A 14763-nucleotide genomic window follows, 5' to 3' on the forward strand; every position below is an offset into this window, starting at 1 on the left:
AAAGAAAACAAAACACACAAGAGGTGCAAAATAAATAAAAGTGCAAAATACTTTTATTTCATACCTTTTTAGAAGTTCATGTTCTATAGTTTTCAGGTGTACCAGAGAACGTTGTTGTTCCTCAAATTTAAATATCTCCAAAGTGGACTCCATGCGGGGATGATTCACAACATAAAGATACACATTATGGTCTAAAGTGGAAAAAAGGCATAATTTCCAAGAAGTTTATTTCTATTGCAACTATTATTAGACTTAGTGTATGATTTGGTCACATTCAGGATTTTTCTCACACATCTTGTATCGGATCCCCACAGTCCACCTGATAGGTAAGTCAGACACATGCCAGAATCTCCAGTTAATTGAAGAAATTGAAACTCAGAAGGTGAATGACTTGTTGGCAATTTTACCACCACCAAGTAGCAGAGCCAAGTCCAGATGTTTCTGTGCAATGATCTCCTCAGCTCACCTTCATACCTTCTCCTACAGAAAGATATAGACCTACAGTGGTGCACAAACACAGAAGTGGTTTCCCAGGATGACCCTTCAGCAAGAGCAGTAGGTGCAAGCAAACAAAACTTTGCAGAGAATTCTTTTATGTAAGAATTGCCTACATTTCAATACATATTCCAGAAATTTCTGAGCTATGTGAATATCTTAAAATAAGCGACACTTCCCAGCTAGAGAATGAACTTCTGACACAAGTCAACTAACTGAGGTTTCAATAGCAATACTTAGTGGGCCCAACTGACATGTCGTGAAAATATAAATGCAAAACAGACTAGCTAACTCTGAATATTATCGACCTCAAGAATGTTCAACTACCTGTTTTCATATTGGAATGTGAACTTCTGCGAACAGGACAGAGGGTAGTAATCTGGCTTCTCAGAGTATTGTTTTCTGACTTCTTAGGAGCTCTAGATCAGATAGGCTCTGGAGTTTGAAAAGGTCCAGCTCTATCCTCCCTCTGCACGGCTCAATCTGCATTCATCTCCCTTATTCCTTCTCTTGGCAGAGTTTCCAAACAAACAATGCAGCAAGTCTAGGCCCTGAGGTGGCCTCTGAAACACACAGACCCCTTGACCCATATTAAAGAGAGGGAGTCCCACACAGATGAATCTTGCTTCTGGTCGACCTAGCGCTATTTCAGGGCCAGGGGCTTGGCAAGCAGAACTCAGTTGGATTTTAGCCCCCACATGGCCCTTCAGCCAAATAGTCTTGCTAGACACAGCATGAATTATATATGTGTTGCCCTGGTTTTACCTCTTCTTTAGGCTCCATTGGACCCCTCCTTACATATAAGCAATGTTTGGTAAGAATACTTTTCTTCTCTGTCTTCTAATTCCATTCCAACCTATTTGTAATGTTTTGGCCTTATGAGTTAAATACATAATCAAGGAAGGTGACTAATAATAAAGTATCAATCATCATATACTCAACTTTGAAAGCCTAATTATATGCCTGAGGGTTAATCTGTAAACTGTAAACTGGTCCCATCTCAAATAAAAAAACAAAACCCAAAACAATCCCCACTACCCACCCCTACCCGCAGTAAAAAACAAAAACACATACACACACATCCCCCCAAAAAATCCCCACAAAAAATACCTCCATTGCTAACACTATCTCATGAAATAAAATAGCTCCAGGTTAATCTGATCACTCATTACACCTTCTCCAGTAAAGCATCATATGTCTAGTTGGGTGTAAGACAAAAAAGTAGTGACTTTAAAATGATTTACATAGAGCCTGGAGCCCTAATTTCACCCTGTTAAAGGACATAGGATTAGAAATAAGACCATCTGGGTTCTAGCTCTGGAATCGCCATTTACTAATAACAAGTGAAACCACACTTCACTGCATTTCTCTAAACTCCATTTCTCCATCTATAAAACCGAGCATTAATATCTGACCTTCCTGTCTCATAGGATTCATTGATTTATTCACTTAACACATGTTCATAGAGAACCTACTCTGGGAATCCAGCAAAGAACAAGTCACATATGCTTTTATGTTGATTACATGGTAGAAAAAAATAGGGAGGAAATAATTAGTAAAGAATACTGGAGTGGGCACTTGCCTTTCTTCATAGTGACAGTTAAGGTTGGCTCTAAAGATGAAAAGGAACTCACTATAGAGAAATTGTGGGAGAGGGAAAGAAGGTTGATATTTTTTTAACATTAATAAAAAATATTAATTGCCATTTCAAAGATGCTAAAAAAAAAAAAAAGGGGGTGGCTCCATAGTGTAGTGGTTAGCACATCTGCTTTGCAAGCAGAAGGTCCTGGGTTTGCACCCCAGGTGGAGCCATGGACCATACCCCGGGTGCACCAGGCCCCAGGTGCACTCTGTGAGCCCGTGGGAGGGTCCCCGCACCTTCAGAGATCCAGTTTTTAAGGGGAAAACGGCAACAGGCATAGGTCAGGGGTGGAAGTATGGTGGGGGGGGTGGAATTAAAGAGCAGGGGTAAAAAAAAGAAGTATTTCAAGAAGAAATATAACAAGGTTTGTATCCTGAGACAAGATGGTGGGAAGGCTTCCGTGAGAAGGCGACATTTAAGCTGAGGCCTGAATGATGAGGAAGAGTAAGCCAGAAAAGATGGAAAGACATTCCAGGCAGAAGGAATTGCAGATTGAAAGGCCCTGAGGCATGTAGCATTTTGTACGACTATAGAGAATCCAGTGTGGCTGGTCCAGAGAGTCAGGGGGAGAATGATGTCCAGTGAGGCTGACGAGAGCACCCAGATGCCAAAATATGTAAGGGTAGTACCTAGGAACCCAGGTCATTTTGGAGTTTTAGAATTTCTCTTCAGAGTAATGGGAACAATATGGAGAATTTTAAGAAGAGAGTTACATGATCAGATTCATATAAAAAAAAAAAACAAAAAACTCTTGCTTATGAAAATGAATTGAAGTAGTATAAGAGGGAAGGTGAGGTCACAGGGCCTTTGCAGAATTCAGGAAAGACATGTTGGGCACTTAAACTGGTATGTGAGGATGGGGAGAGGTAATTGAGGGGTAAATTAGACAGAATATTGTAACTAGTTGACTGAATGGGGCAGGGAGAGGTAAAATGTCAAGATAGGGTCTAGGATTTTATTTTGAGAAATAAATAAATTATATATGAAAATGCTTTGTAAACAATAAAGCAATACAAAATTGTTAGGTATAGTTATCTTTTAAAGAAGGCTTTGCTAAGCAAATAAATAGCATATATAAGTTTTTAGGGGGACATTTAACCTACTTAATGAAAAAATGTTCAAGCATTTAAAAAGGTACTCATTTATTTAAAATTGAAAAAGTCTGTGTTGGTGCAGACCAAAAGAAATGGATAAGCAGAAAGAAATAATTATAATTATTCTTTTTCATTCATTAAATCAGCCCAGCAAATTTATACTTAACAATACATTGTAACTCAGTATGTATTTGGAAGAATTAAAAGACCATTTCTTTAAAAATTCTGAATTGCTGCGCTTTCATTTGGCCTTCCATTCATGGAGGTATTATTAGTGAAGTTTCACTGTTCTTATTTTCTACATGCTCTGTGGATCCACAAATATTTAAAATTTAAATTAATCTGGAATTTTGGACTATCAACAAGTAAAAAATATATATTGGAAATTGTTGTTTTAAAGCATATACAATATCTTAATAACTATTTGTTTTCTACAAGTTATTTTGAGATATAATTTACTTCCAGTAAACTCATACTTTTAAAATGTACAGTTTAGTGGTTTGTAGTATATTCAGAGTTATGCAACCACAACCATTATCTACTACCAGAACATTTTTATCACCCCTCAAAAAGCCCCATACCCATTAGCTGTCACTCCCTACATCCTACTTCTGCCCTCAGCCCCCACCAATCACTCTTGGTCTCTATGAATTTGCCTATTCTGGACACAATATAAATGGAACCATTCTATACGTGGCCTTTAATAACTGAATTCTTTCACTTAGGATATAATATTTGCAAGGTCTATTCATATTGTAGCATGCCTCACTACTTCATTTCTTTTTATTGGTGAATAATATTTCACTATATAAATATATCACTTTTTGTTTATGCATTCATTGGTTGATGGGAATTTGAGTTATTTTCACCTTTTGGGTATCAGGAGTAATGTTGCTATGAATATTTGTGTATAAGTTTTTGTGTGGATCTATGTTTTTAATTCTCTTGGGTATATACTGAAGAGTGGAGTTTCTGGATCATACGGTAACTATGTTTAACATTTTGAGGAACTGCCAAACGGCTTTTAAGAGTGACTGCACCATCTAGTATCCACCAGCAAAGTGTGAGAGTTCCAATTCCTCCACATCCTTGCCAATGTTTGTTATTGTCTGTCTTTTTTATTACAGCCATCCTAGTGGGTGTGAAGTGGTATCTCATGTTGGTTTTGATTTGCATCTCCTTAAAAACTAAGGATATTGAGTAGATTTCATGTGTTTATTGGCCATTTGCATATCCTTTTGGAAAGATGTCTACTAAGATCTCTTGGGTTGTCTTTTTGTTGAGTTATGAAAATTATTTATATATTCTGGATATATGCCTCTTATTAGGTTTGCGATTTGCAAATATTTTCATTTTGGGGGTTGTTTCTTCCCTTTCTTTGTGGTGTCTTTTGAAACAGAAAGCTTTTAATTTTGATGAAGTCTAATTTATCAATATTTTTATGTTACATTTTTTAATGTCACACAATTATTTTTAAAGGGCTTTTAGTTTTGATTTCTGAGAACAACATGTGAATTATTTTTGATGATCAAATGAAAAGAAAAGGGGGCAGGAGGAAGAGAGAGTGACTACTTCTAATACCCCTTCCTTAATGCAAATTTAAAAATCTGTTGATACACATTTATTATCTTACAAATATACATGTTTATAACAAAATATCATTTTTCTCCTTTCACATATATGTTGAGTAGTTGGAGATGAGTGGCTCGTATTTCCCTCATCCCCCCTTATTCTGAAGCATTCAGGCTTTACCTTCATCGATGAATGTACTAATCCCATGTGGATTAAATGATGCTTTGTCAAAACCATTACTGATGCTTAGTTCCTGGATGCTTGGGTTTGGCTTATTCAGATCCATCATGAAGATTTGTCCTGGCTTATCGGGTGCAAAGTTTGGTATGCCTGGATATTTTAATCCCTTTTAAAAATAGAGAATAAGTATGCACATATATACATATTAAAACAATATTTTCATATGGAAGCTAAAATCTCAAAGCCTAATAGAAATGTTTAAAGCTCTAAATTTCTTTTAGATTCTGGGATCTTTCGCTCTGTCACTTGTTGCCATTATCTGGTGTGAGCAATTACCAATGCCATCTAAACCGTTGGGAATGGGAATACAGGAATAACCCAAACACAGTTTTTAATACAGAGAGAAGCTAAAAAGTACAATGCAAGAGACGAGGCTGTGTTCCTTTGGGTGAGTTACTTGCCTTGCCTGTGCCCCAGGTTCCTCATTTATAAAACGAGGAAGTTAAAAATGTATGATGGCTAAGATTCTTTCCAATCCTGATATTCTATAACTAACTTTCTCAAAGCAGAGAGAAGCGGTGTGTGGTTTCATTGTATTGCTCTGATCCCTACATTCATTATATTTTGTAGTGACAAACACTAGAATTAGCCAAGAATTAACATAGGAGAACCAATTAGAAATTTGACCTATTTCTGACCTATTTTATTCCTATAAATATGTCTGGAAATGTGGACATGAATCCTTTTCTCCAAATACTGTAAAAAGTTCATTTCAGTAATTGAGACAGTGGCTCTGTCTAGCAGAAGGATCGGGTGTTTATCAACCAATCATAGGCCTCCTGAATGACACGAAGGCAAATCTTGGGGTTGGTTATTCTACACCAGTTACAAAACTCAGCCCACTTCCTCCCCATATCCCTCCCCCATTATACTGATATACATCAATATCGACAACCTTGTATCTTTTCTTGTACTCTCATTTCCACTTAACACGCAATTTAAATTCTCTCCTTCCTACTCTACCTTCTCTCTTTGTCACACACACACACACACACACACACACACACATACACACACACACACACCAATACTATTCTTGGTCCTTCCACTGCCCCCCATCTCACCCCTGGTGGAGTGAAACCACATCTTTGAGCTTTTCTTAGGACAGTCCTTCTATGCCTACATCTCATTGGAAACCTGACTTCTCCCCAGACAACACTAGCACCCATGCAGTGCATCGGAGAAGGTACTAAAGTTCTCCTCAAGTTCTCCTTAGGTCACCAAATCTGGAGAAGAGGTCAGCATGCCCCTAGTCACAAACATCTGCTTCCAGACCTCAAAACTTGCGTCATCGACCAATAGCCTGTCTTCTCAGGGAGCCACACCCTTTGCTTACTGCCTCCTTATCAAATTTCCTGCCAACTCCCTTTGCCCTGGTCCACCTCTTATAGGCCTAGACTAAAATCAGATTGAAAAAAGTCACCCCAACTTTAACCAGACATTCCACAATGTTTATCAATCTTTTGGTTCATTCTAATAGGTAACCTATTTATTGCATTTCTCCAAGTGTCTATTCAGAATTTATATCATTATCTTCCAGAGCCCATACTTTCTTCCTATTTATTCTCGATGAAAGACTCTACCTCCTATGTCTTTGAAAACAAAGAAAGAAACAAATATGCCATTTGACATGAATTTCCTCAGATTCCCTGCTTTCTGTCTCCGTAATTTTTCAGTTTTATCAATCCTCTTCCGTTTTCCTTCTTTACTTAATGAAAGAATATCCTTCTTCTGTTCTTAACTCTGCTACCTACTTTATTTTGTTCCTTATTCTCTAGGGTCTGTCTTTAGAAATTACATCCTCTCTCTCTTACTTTACCACTATTTTTTTCACCAATGCTCCCTTCTTTTGCCTAAAAAAATTGCTCATTTCTCCTTCTTTGAAACAAATCTTCCTGTAACTTTACTACTTCTTCAAACATGCATTTATCTTGCCTTCTCATTCACTGTCAAATTTCTTGAAAGCATCATTTGATCTTCTTACCTGATTTAATTTGCTCCAACTCTCAGTTGCCCAAAATCAGTATTCTACCAGTTTGTAGAAATGCCTCTATAAAGGTCATAATAATGGCCTCCAAAATATCTTATTTGATAAACGACTTTCTCTTACCTATATCTCTGTGGTATTTGGCAATAGGTATACCCCCTTATCTCTTGTCAAAAAAACAAAAGTAAAATTATCGGATAGAAGTCCTACTTCTCTTCCTGCTGCTTCCTCCTTCTGTCCTCATCTCTCTCTCTTTCCTTCTTGCTCTATACTCTTTCCTTGTAGATCTTGTTCATAAAGTTTCGGGTATTTCTTCTATACCAATGATTTTCAAATCTACACATTTACCTGTAATCTCTCTCTGGAGCTCTAGCTTGAATTCTCAACTTCTTCCTAAGGGCAGCTCAAAGTCAAATTGTCAAAACCAAAATCAACATGCTCTCCTTGAATCCTGCCTCTCATTCATATTTACTATTCTTCATTAAGGGCAGACCATTGTAAAAAATGTGGCCTAGATTAAGTGTCATGATAAATAAAACATCTCTAGTAAAGGTTTGGTATTTATCTGGTTTTCTGTTTAAGGCAGTTGGGTAAGAATTTGTGGCAAGTGACTGCAAGAAATTCTTTTGATATCATTCACCACTGAAAATGGTGAAAATCACTGGAGGTGCAGGCATCTTATTTTCCCCAACAGACTACAGGTATGTGTGGACACGCATTGAAAAATCTTCTAACTCTTCTCATTCACCAGCACATGCATTCGCTAAATACTTAAGCACCAACACTCTAAAGTCCTGGCCTCACGGAGCTTAAAATCCAGAGAGGCAGCACCAAGCAAGACCATCAGGTATGATGTGATATGTAAAGGCCTGTGCTCAGGGAACCCGAGGGACCAGAGAAGAAGCACCTCACTCAGGAAGAGAGTCTTAGGGAAGACTTTCCTCAGGAATTAAAGTGCCACCACAAAGAGGCCTCAAAGAAAACTAAAAGTTAGCTGATAACATGTGCAGAAAGGAGTAACCTTGCAGGCAAAGAGAAGCATTTCAAGGACCTGGTAAGAAAGCAAATAGCCTATTTGGTATCTCTAAATAGACTAAAACTCTCTATTACACAGTATTACTCTTGAAATCAGCAGCTTCCAAACATGTCCTAGAATGGGAATAAAGGGTAACACAAGAAACAAAGAACAACAAGGACTTGAATTTATTACAGTCATAAAGATGGCTTAAAAAGTAAGCGAAGAACATTATCCTTACCCTATAAGTATGAGTTGTTTGTTTACAAAAAGAGCTCCATTATTTAAAACTTTGTGTTAACATTTCTCATGGAATTATTTGTGAAAAAATCTCTACTTTCTACACAGCATTAATTCAGTACTTTTAGTTCCAGTAAAAATAGAAAAGCAGAATACAATAGGACCTACAAATATTATCTCCTAACAACAAAGAAATCTCTTAGTTATACAATAGTCATTTTGATAGGTCTATTTGGCATAACACTGAACATCTAAATTGACAATAGAAAATTCAAATCAACAAAGAAAAAGCTTTTCTAGACAACTTTGTTTTATCTTTGGTTATGGTAAACTAAAGAATAAATTTTTTTCCACCTCTTACCCCTACACATACCATCGTGAGCAGCAATATAAAATACAAATGAGACCCTGACTATACTGTGCATATTTAGAAATTAGAAATTCAAGAATTCAGAAATTCAAGCCATTAAGGGTTATTATATGTGCCCCTTTTTGGCCAAAATTATTTGAGAATATTTTATTGTCTAAAATGGAACAATAAGACATGCAATTCCAGAAATCAAAATTTATATTAAAAATGTAATCAATCTACTTTTTTCAACACCTTAGGTCCCATTTCAAATTGCAACTGATTTAACAAATTCATGGTAATTTTCAACATTTTCACAACATATAAATTTATTTAAAATTCAAAAATTGTTCCAGACCTATAAAAGTGGTATTAGGAATAAAGTTCAGGCTCTTCTATAATTAATTTTAAAAAAACAAGTTGGAAAGTACTCAGGGTTTTGAATTGCATAACATGGTTAACTTTCAACCACAAATATTTACCAAGTTCCAAACACAGGCAGGCATGGCAAGAGGAATACCAGTTAGTGAGAAGATGACTATCAGAAGCTGACACCCAATCAGATGTGGCAATGATGGGGATGGACAGCAAGTGGACAGATTTGGAAATTAGTCTAGGAATTGAATGGAAATCAATATACATTTACTGAGACCCTACTGAGTATGAAACTGCCCACAGGGAGCAAGCCTGGGAATTCCTGTGGTGTCCTGATTAGCCCTCCAGAATCTGGTTTTGGCTTTTTCAGTTGACTCATTTACCCACAAGTGGGAGGAGTGTGCAGGGGCCCATCAGGCAGCTCTAGTAGGCAACATTAATGTGCTGCTACACAGCTGTTGACATGAACATCCGAGGGGCATGGACGATACTCACACTGGAGATAAAAGCCAGCCCACTAGGAAGTATATCAATATCTTCAGAGCCATTTTCTGCAAAAGAAGTGGAAGGTTAGAAAAATGTATGTTAGAAGGCTTAAAAAATAAATCTCATAGTCAGAACTTTGAACTTCTTTTGGAAACTACGTTGACTTTTTTCCAACTATTTACTTGGGAAAGTATATTAACTTTCAAGAATACCACAGGCCATGCTACTCTACAGTAAAACTCGAGGTGGACTCCTTCCTTTCTTCCTTCCTTCCTTCCATCCTTTTTCGAATTTCCTCTCAGAAGAAAAAAAAAAGAAATAACTATAAAATAAATTGATATCCTAGATTTATTCTTTAAATAATGATTTCTAGGGTCTGTCCTGAGAAATTTAGCTTTATTCCCCATGGAAGACTGATGTACAGACCGAGCGATAACATTTGGAAAATTATTGTGAACATTTCTTAAAAGACTTCTCGTCTCTGCCAAGTATTTCTCTTCTTCTAATTTGTTGTTGAGGCTTAAACATCTATTATTATCTAATCATATTGGGGATTTATTGAGTAATTGCTCTGTTACCAAGGCGATAGGTCTAAGGATGAACTAAATATAAATGAATTTGAAAGAGTTTGTTCAGAGGTCTTTCCATTGAGAGCTGGTCTTGAGCATTTTTCTTTGAGAAGAAGCATATAATAAGTTATGACTAAGACCAGTATGAAAAAGGGGCTTGCATGGCTCCTAATAGAGAGATAGAATGACAAATGACATGATCCCAAGTAGACAGGACCAAAGGTGAAAACAATGGCTATCTAGTGTGACAAACTGTATTTTACAAATATAGTAGAATCAATATGTATCATGGTCATGTGCTCTTCTCACAATGTGATGTTCATACTCTTCTATCAAGAGGTAAAGTCTATATTCTCTCTCCTTGAACCTGGGTAGACCTTTGTAACTGTTTTGACAATTAGAATGAGGTGGAAGTGATGCCACAGGATGCTATAGCTTTTGCTTGTTCTCCCCTTTCTCTCTCTATCCTCCCTCTCCCGGCATGCACCTTGGGAGCCCTGGGAACCCTGGGAGCCCTGAACCTAATGTAAAAAGTCCGGCGACTTTCAAGCTACTGAGGAGAGACTACAGAGAGATCACACAAGGTAGAGAGAGGGATGCCCTACATTCACCCTTAGACAGGGTCATGCCGAAGCATTACTATTAATGAATATTACCATCATGTCACATCTTGGAGAGAAGGTTCTGACATCCAGCTAAGAAAACAAATAGAACCTACTACAGAGTAGAAATATATCTTGGAGACACAGGAGGCTGCAGGAGGGGAAAAGGGATGGAGAGAAAAATAGGAAGACACCAAACGCAGTGGCTGTCTACTTGATAGTCCTGCTCAGGGCCAGTCCTAATAAAGCTATTTAGATTTCAAGTACAGCTTTGAGTAGATGCCAAGGGCAGTCAAACAACTGCCTGGTTAAAACAATCCTTCAAAGCCTTGGGAAGAGATGATCTATGAAATATGATTTCTGGAGGTTAGAATTAACTTATCTTTCTTCCTTTCTACCCAGAAAGACTATTGGGAAGGAAAACAAAAAGATACAGAGTTCCTTCCACCAATAAAATTAACCACAAAGTTCTAGGTCTGAAGAAAATACAAATCAAAATTTCCTCCCAACTCTGTTACTGCCTACTACACTCTACCTAAAATCTTGAAGTGGTTTTCCATTGTTTCATAAAGCCATTCACTCATCAAATAGTTGGGTCTTGTGCATACTGTCTCGTTAGTGATCTTTACTTAAATATCCAGCCTGCCTTGTTTTGGTCAGCCCTACTTAGTAGTATTTCACCTTTTTGCATCTCAGAGTTTCTGTTTTCTGCTGCCATTGTACTTTCCAGAAGCTTTCATAATAAAAATGTGTTGTCAGTAGAGAAGAAATGCAGTGTTACACAATAGAGTTCACAAGGCATAGAAGAAAACCATGCTGGCTCATAATCTAGGCCTGCTGCCCACTTCTTCTAGACTACTGGGCAAGTAACTTCATTCTTCTGTATGTCAGTTCCCTAATCCGAAAATAAAAGTCAAGAAGGAGTTTGTCTTAGCAAATTCTGCTTTCTAGCCTGCAGCACAAACCTCCTCTAATACCAGGGAGCACAGGGCCAGGGAATTTTTCTGAAATTGAAAGGAAAAAAAAGAAAGTTCATTTTTTTTCTGTTGCCTGTCTTTCTTCTTTTCTTTCTTCTTCCCTCTCTTTGATGATATTCAAAATCAAAAAGGATTCTGATTTTTTTTCTGATTATATATATGTACTATAAACCATATCGCAGTAAACTATGCTGTCATCCTGTCACACATTGATAAATAAGTTATAGTCCTTGACCCTAGGGAGTTTGCAATCTGATATTGAGAGAAAGAGAAAACACTGCCAGCTATAAAAGCATGTGGTAGGTGTCGTAAGTGAATCAGACTTTCAGGGTGGTGTGAGAATTCAGAGGCAGGAGAGAAATTTGCAGGTGATTTTAGCAAGCAGAGATGAAGAAATCAGTGGAGGGAATTTTATAAGCAAAGGTGAGAGAGTGAAAAAACACATTCTCAAAACAGTGAACAGAATGTAGCCGAGACATTTTTTTTTTGTAGTATGAGAGGGAAAATGGGAGGCTTGGAGTCCAAATAAACAGTCAGGTCAGCAACAAATCCAGACAGCCCTGTGCCGGGGCGTATAGGAGGTTAATGTCAACGTGTCTCATGTGGAACAATGAGCATTAAGGGGAAAACAAATGGTTCTTGGATTGTGAACGAAGTCTCTTTGAGAATGGAGTATCATGCATAGGAGAAGTCTAGAAGAAGAGCTGGTTGTGGGCAGGGGTATGAGGGAGAAAATAACAGAAATGTTAAGTAGAATAAAGTAGATTTCAGACTGGAAAAGAAGACCTGCCGTTTGAAAGGTTAGGGATCAAGCTATGGATTTGTGATTAATTTTTAAAAAGACATCTCAGCAGGCCATGAGATTCTTGTGGGTAAGAACTAAGTCCTAGTCCTTTTGGTACTTGCAGATAAATTTTGAAGGAGGTACACTTGAAGCCAGTAATATCATCAAGGAGAGGGAAGAAGAAAAGAAGACAGGCAACAGAAGAAAACAGAGAGGAGAGTGAACTATATATATCACAGAAGAAACAGGAGGAGAGTTCAGCAAGGGACTGCCAAAAATGAGTCAATGACACCTTCGAATGATAGAGAGACCTCAGGAGGAAAAGAACTGAGAAAAAGCCGCTCGTTTTGACATTTAAGAGACCCCTTGAAAACCTGGGATGAGGTAGCTTGCGTAAAGTGGATGGGGCAGAAGCTTCAGTATGAGATTTTAAGGAGTAGCAGGGAATTAAATCAGCTGGCAGCCTCATTCAGGTGGATGGTGACCAAGAAACTGTACTGGCCCCTTGTGGTTATGTCACATACATACCAATTCCTTCAATAAGTTGGCAGTTCCTGGGTTCTACTGGCTCCACTTCTCGAGATATACTAAATCTTTGTCTACTGAAGATAAAAACAATGCATGACTTCCAAAATCAATGTCTAAACATGGTTTTTAACTACTTTCATATTTCTTAACTCTCTTTCTTATCATCTGTGCATGATTTAACAAGTAGGCATCACCTTTTATTTATATTTATATAAATAAATATATAGGTATGAACATTATGTAGGTAGCATGCCTATATCAGCTAACCTCACCCAGTTATTGTTGAAAGACTAAAATGCAATTACACACGAACAACACTTTGCTGCAAAAATAAATGATAATATTTAATAGTATGAGTAATTGCACAGTATTATCAATTTAAATGTACAGGATGTATTATTTAATGAGTTAAAGTATTGTCTATTATAAATCTGTACTTTAGCTCCCCTTAATCTACTATGGTCTTGCCTTTTGATGCAACTCCCTTCCCCAAACTGGTTTCCCCAAATTAAACAGGGTTTCCTACTATCCAAACCCTGTAGCCTTTTCTTTAACTTTATTATTTTTAAAATTTTATGCTGACTTACTTTGCAAGCATGTAAATTCATTAAACTGACCACAATTTAAACAATTGGTCACATTATTGTTCAATATGGTGTTCTTGTTTCCGCAGCAAAACATTCTTTTAAATATCAAGAATAATTTAAAATTTTATTAAATCGTATTCAGGAAGACTCTACACTTAGACTTATCTTACTGTCACGTTAAAAAAATAAGTCTTAAACCTACCTTATAGTTATTGCTTTTTATGATTCTCTCACTTGGGTACACTGGCAGCAAATGTAACAATAAACACTCAAGATGAGCTAGAAAGTATTACCAAAAGGCATCAGGCTCCTGAATAGATCTAGGTGTTAACCAGATTTTATTTACTTAGAGAAGTAAATAAAAGCACCCGAAAGACAGCTGAAGGCAAGTAGAGGCTTTAGATCTACTCAAAAATGCATATCATCACCTAAAATGTCTTCTTCCTAGACCAGTATGGACTCTTCCTGAGATATTTCCGGCTGTCACCACTAGATCTTCCAGTTTCAAAGTTTGAATACCTACAACATGCCTAATGTGATCTGCATTTCCTTCTAATTCCCCAGCTGTCTGAACAGGTCTTTTAATCTGTGGTGAGTTCTGCAGCCCAGTACTCTTCAATGTATAAGTGGCCCTGAGCAATGTCAGAGTCAGTCATAAACAGTAGCCTGGTCCCTTCCCCCAAATCCAGTGCTTCCGACCGAGTTAGTTTTTGCAGAAGCAAAATGCTAGGAGAGACCTAGCAGAGGGTGGGGAGGCACGACTTTCAGAAAATAAATGGGGGCATTTCTGCTCTACGATCTTAAGAAAGGCAGGCAATCAGCTCACTTTTCACATCAGTGCTTCTCAAGGGACGGTTTGCTGGGTGGGATTGAGGAGTGAGGTTCCAAAACTGCTCATTCCTACTCACTAGGAAGGCAGCTCTGGTAGCCCCTGACCTAACTTGGAAGAAGAAAGATAGCCGAAGATGCCTCAAGATGCCAACTCACCTAAACGCCACGATGAGGGCCAGGGCTGCCCCCAGCAGGGCCAGGACCACCAACTTTCCCATGATCCGGGTGCCCAGTGGCCAAGAGCGGGAGCGGACTCCTCTCGGAGGGCGGAAGGTAGAGGGCGGGGCGAGCAGGTTTATGGCTCTACTCTCTGATTGGTGTCAACCCAAGACGGTAAGCTGCCTGGGCGCTGCAGCTGCCGTCCTTCTCCGGCCCCTTCCCTCCCCGCCC

General features: G+C 38.0%; 1 protein-coding gene and 1 non-coding gene across 4 annotated transcripts in view; one reads left to right on the top strand and one right to left on the bottom strand.

Moving 5' to 3' along the window:
- The window catches only part of LOC102879084 (serum paraoxonase/lactonase 3), a 22994-nt gene extending 8403 nt beyond the window's left edge, over positions 1-14591 (bottom strand). The window contains exons 1-6 of one of the 3 annotated variants that reach the window (XM_006911915.1): positions 14559-14591; positions 13083-13120; positions 12956-13029; positions 9505-9560; positions 4984-5149; positions 65-191 (exon numbers count right to left, since the gene is read on the bottom strand). In XM_006911915.1, the coding sequence (XP_006911977.1) occupies positions 65-191; positions 4984-5149; positions 9505-9560; positions 12956-13029; positions 13083-13120; positions 14559-14591 (494 nt within the window). Of the gene's footprint in view, positions 1-64; positions 192-2879; positions 2888-4983; positions 5150-9504; positions 9561-12955; positions 13030-13082; positions 13121-14529 lie in introns of all 3 variants that reach the window. The other 2 variants (XM_006911916.1, XM_006911914.1) reach the window with 2 other exon arrangements.
- Positions 2234-2307, top strand: TRNAA-UGC. Its single transcript has one exon. It is a non-coding gene; the product is annotated as a tRNA-Ala (tRNA).
- Positions 14592-14763: the final 172 nt, after the last annotated feature.

The sequence above is a fragment of the Pteropus alecto genome, unplaced genomic scaffold (genome assembly GCF_000325575.1).
Source record: "Pteropus alecto unplaced genomic scaffold, ASM32557v1 scaffold21, whole genome shotgun sequence".
NCBI lineage: Eukaryota > Metazoa > Chordata > Mammalia > Chiroptera > Pteropodidae > Pteropus > Pteropus alecto.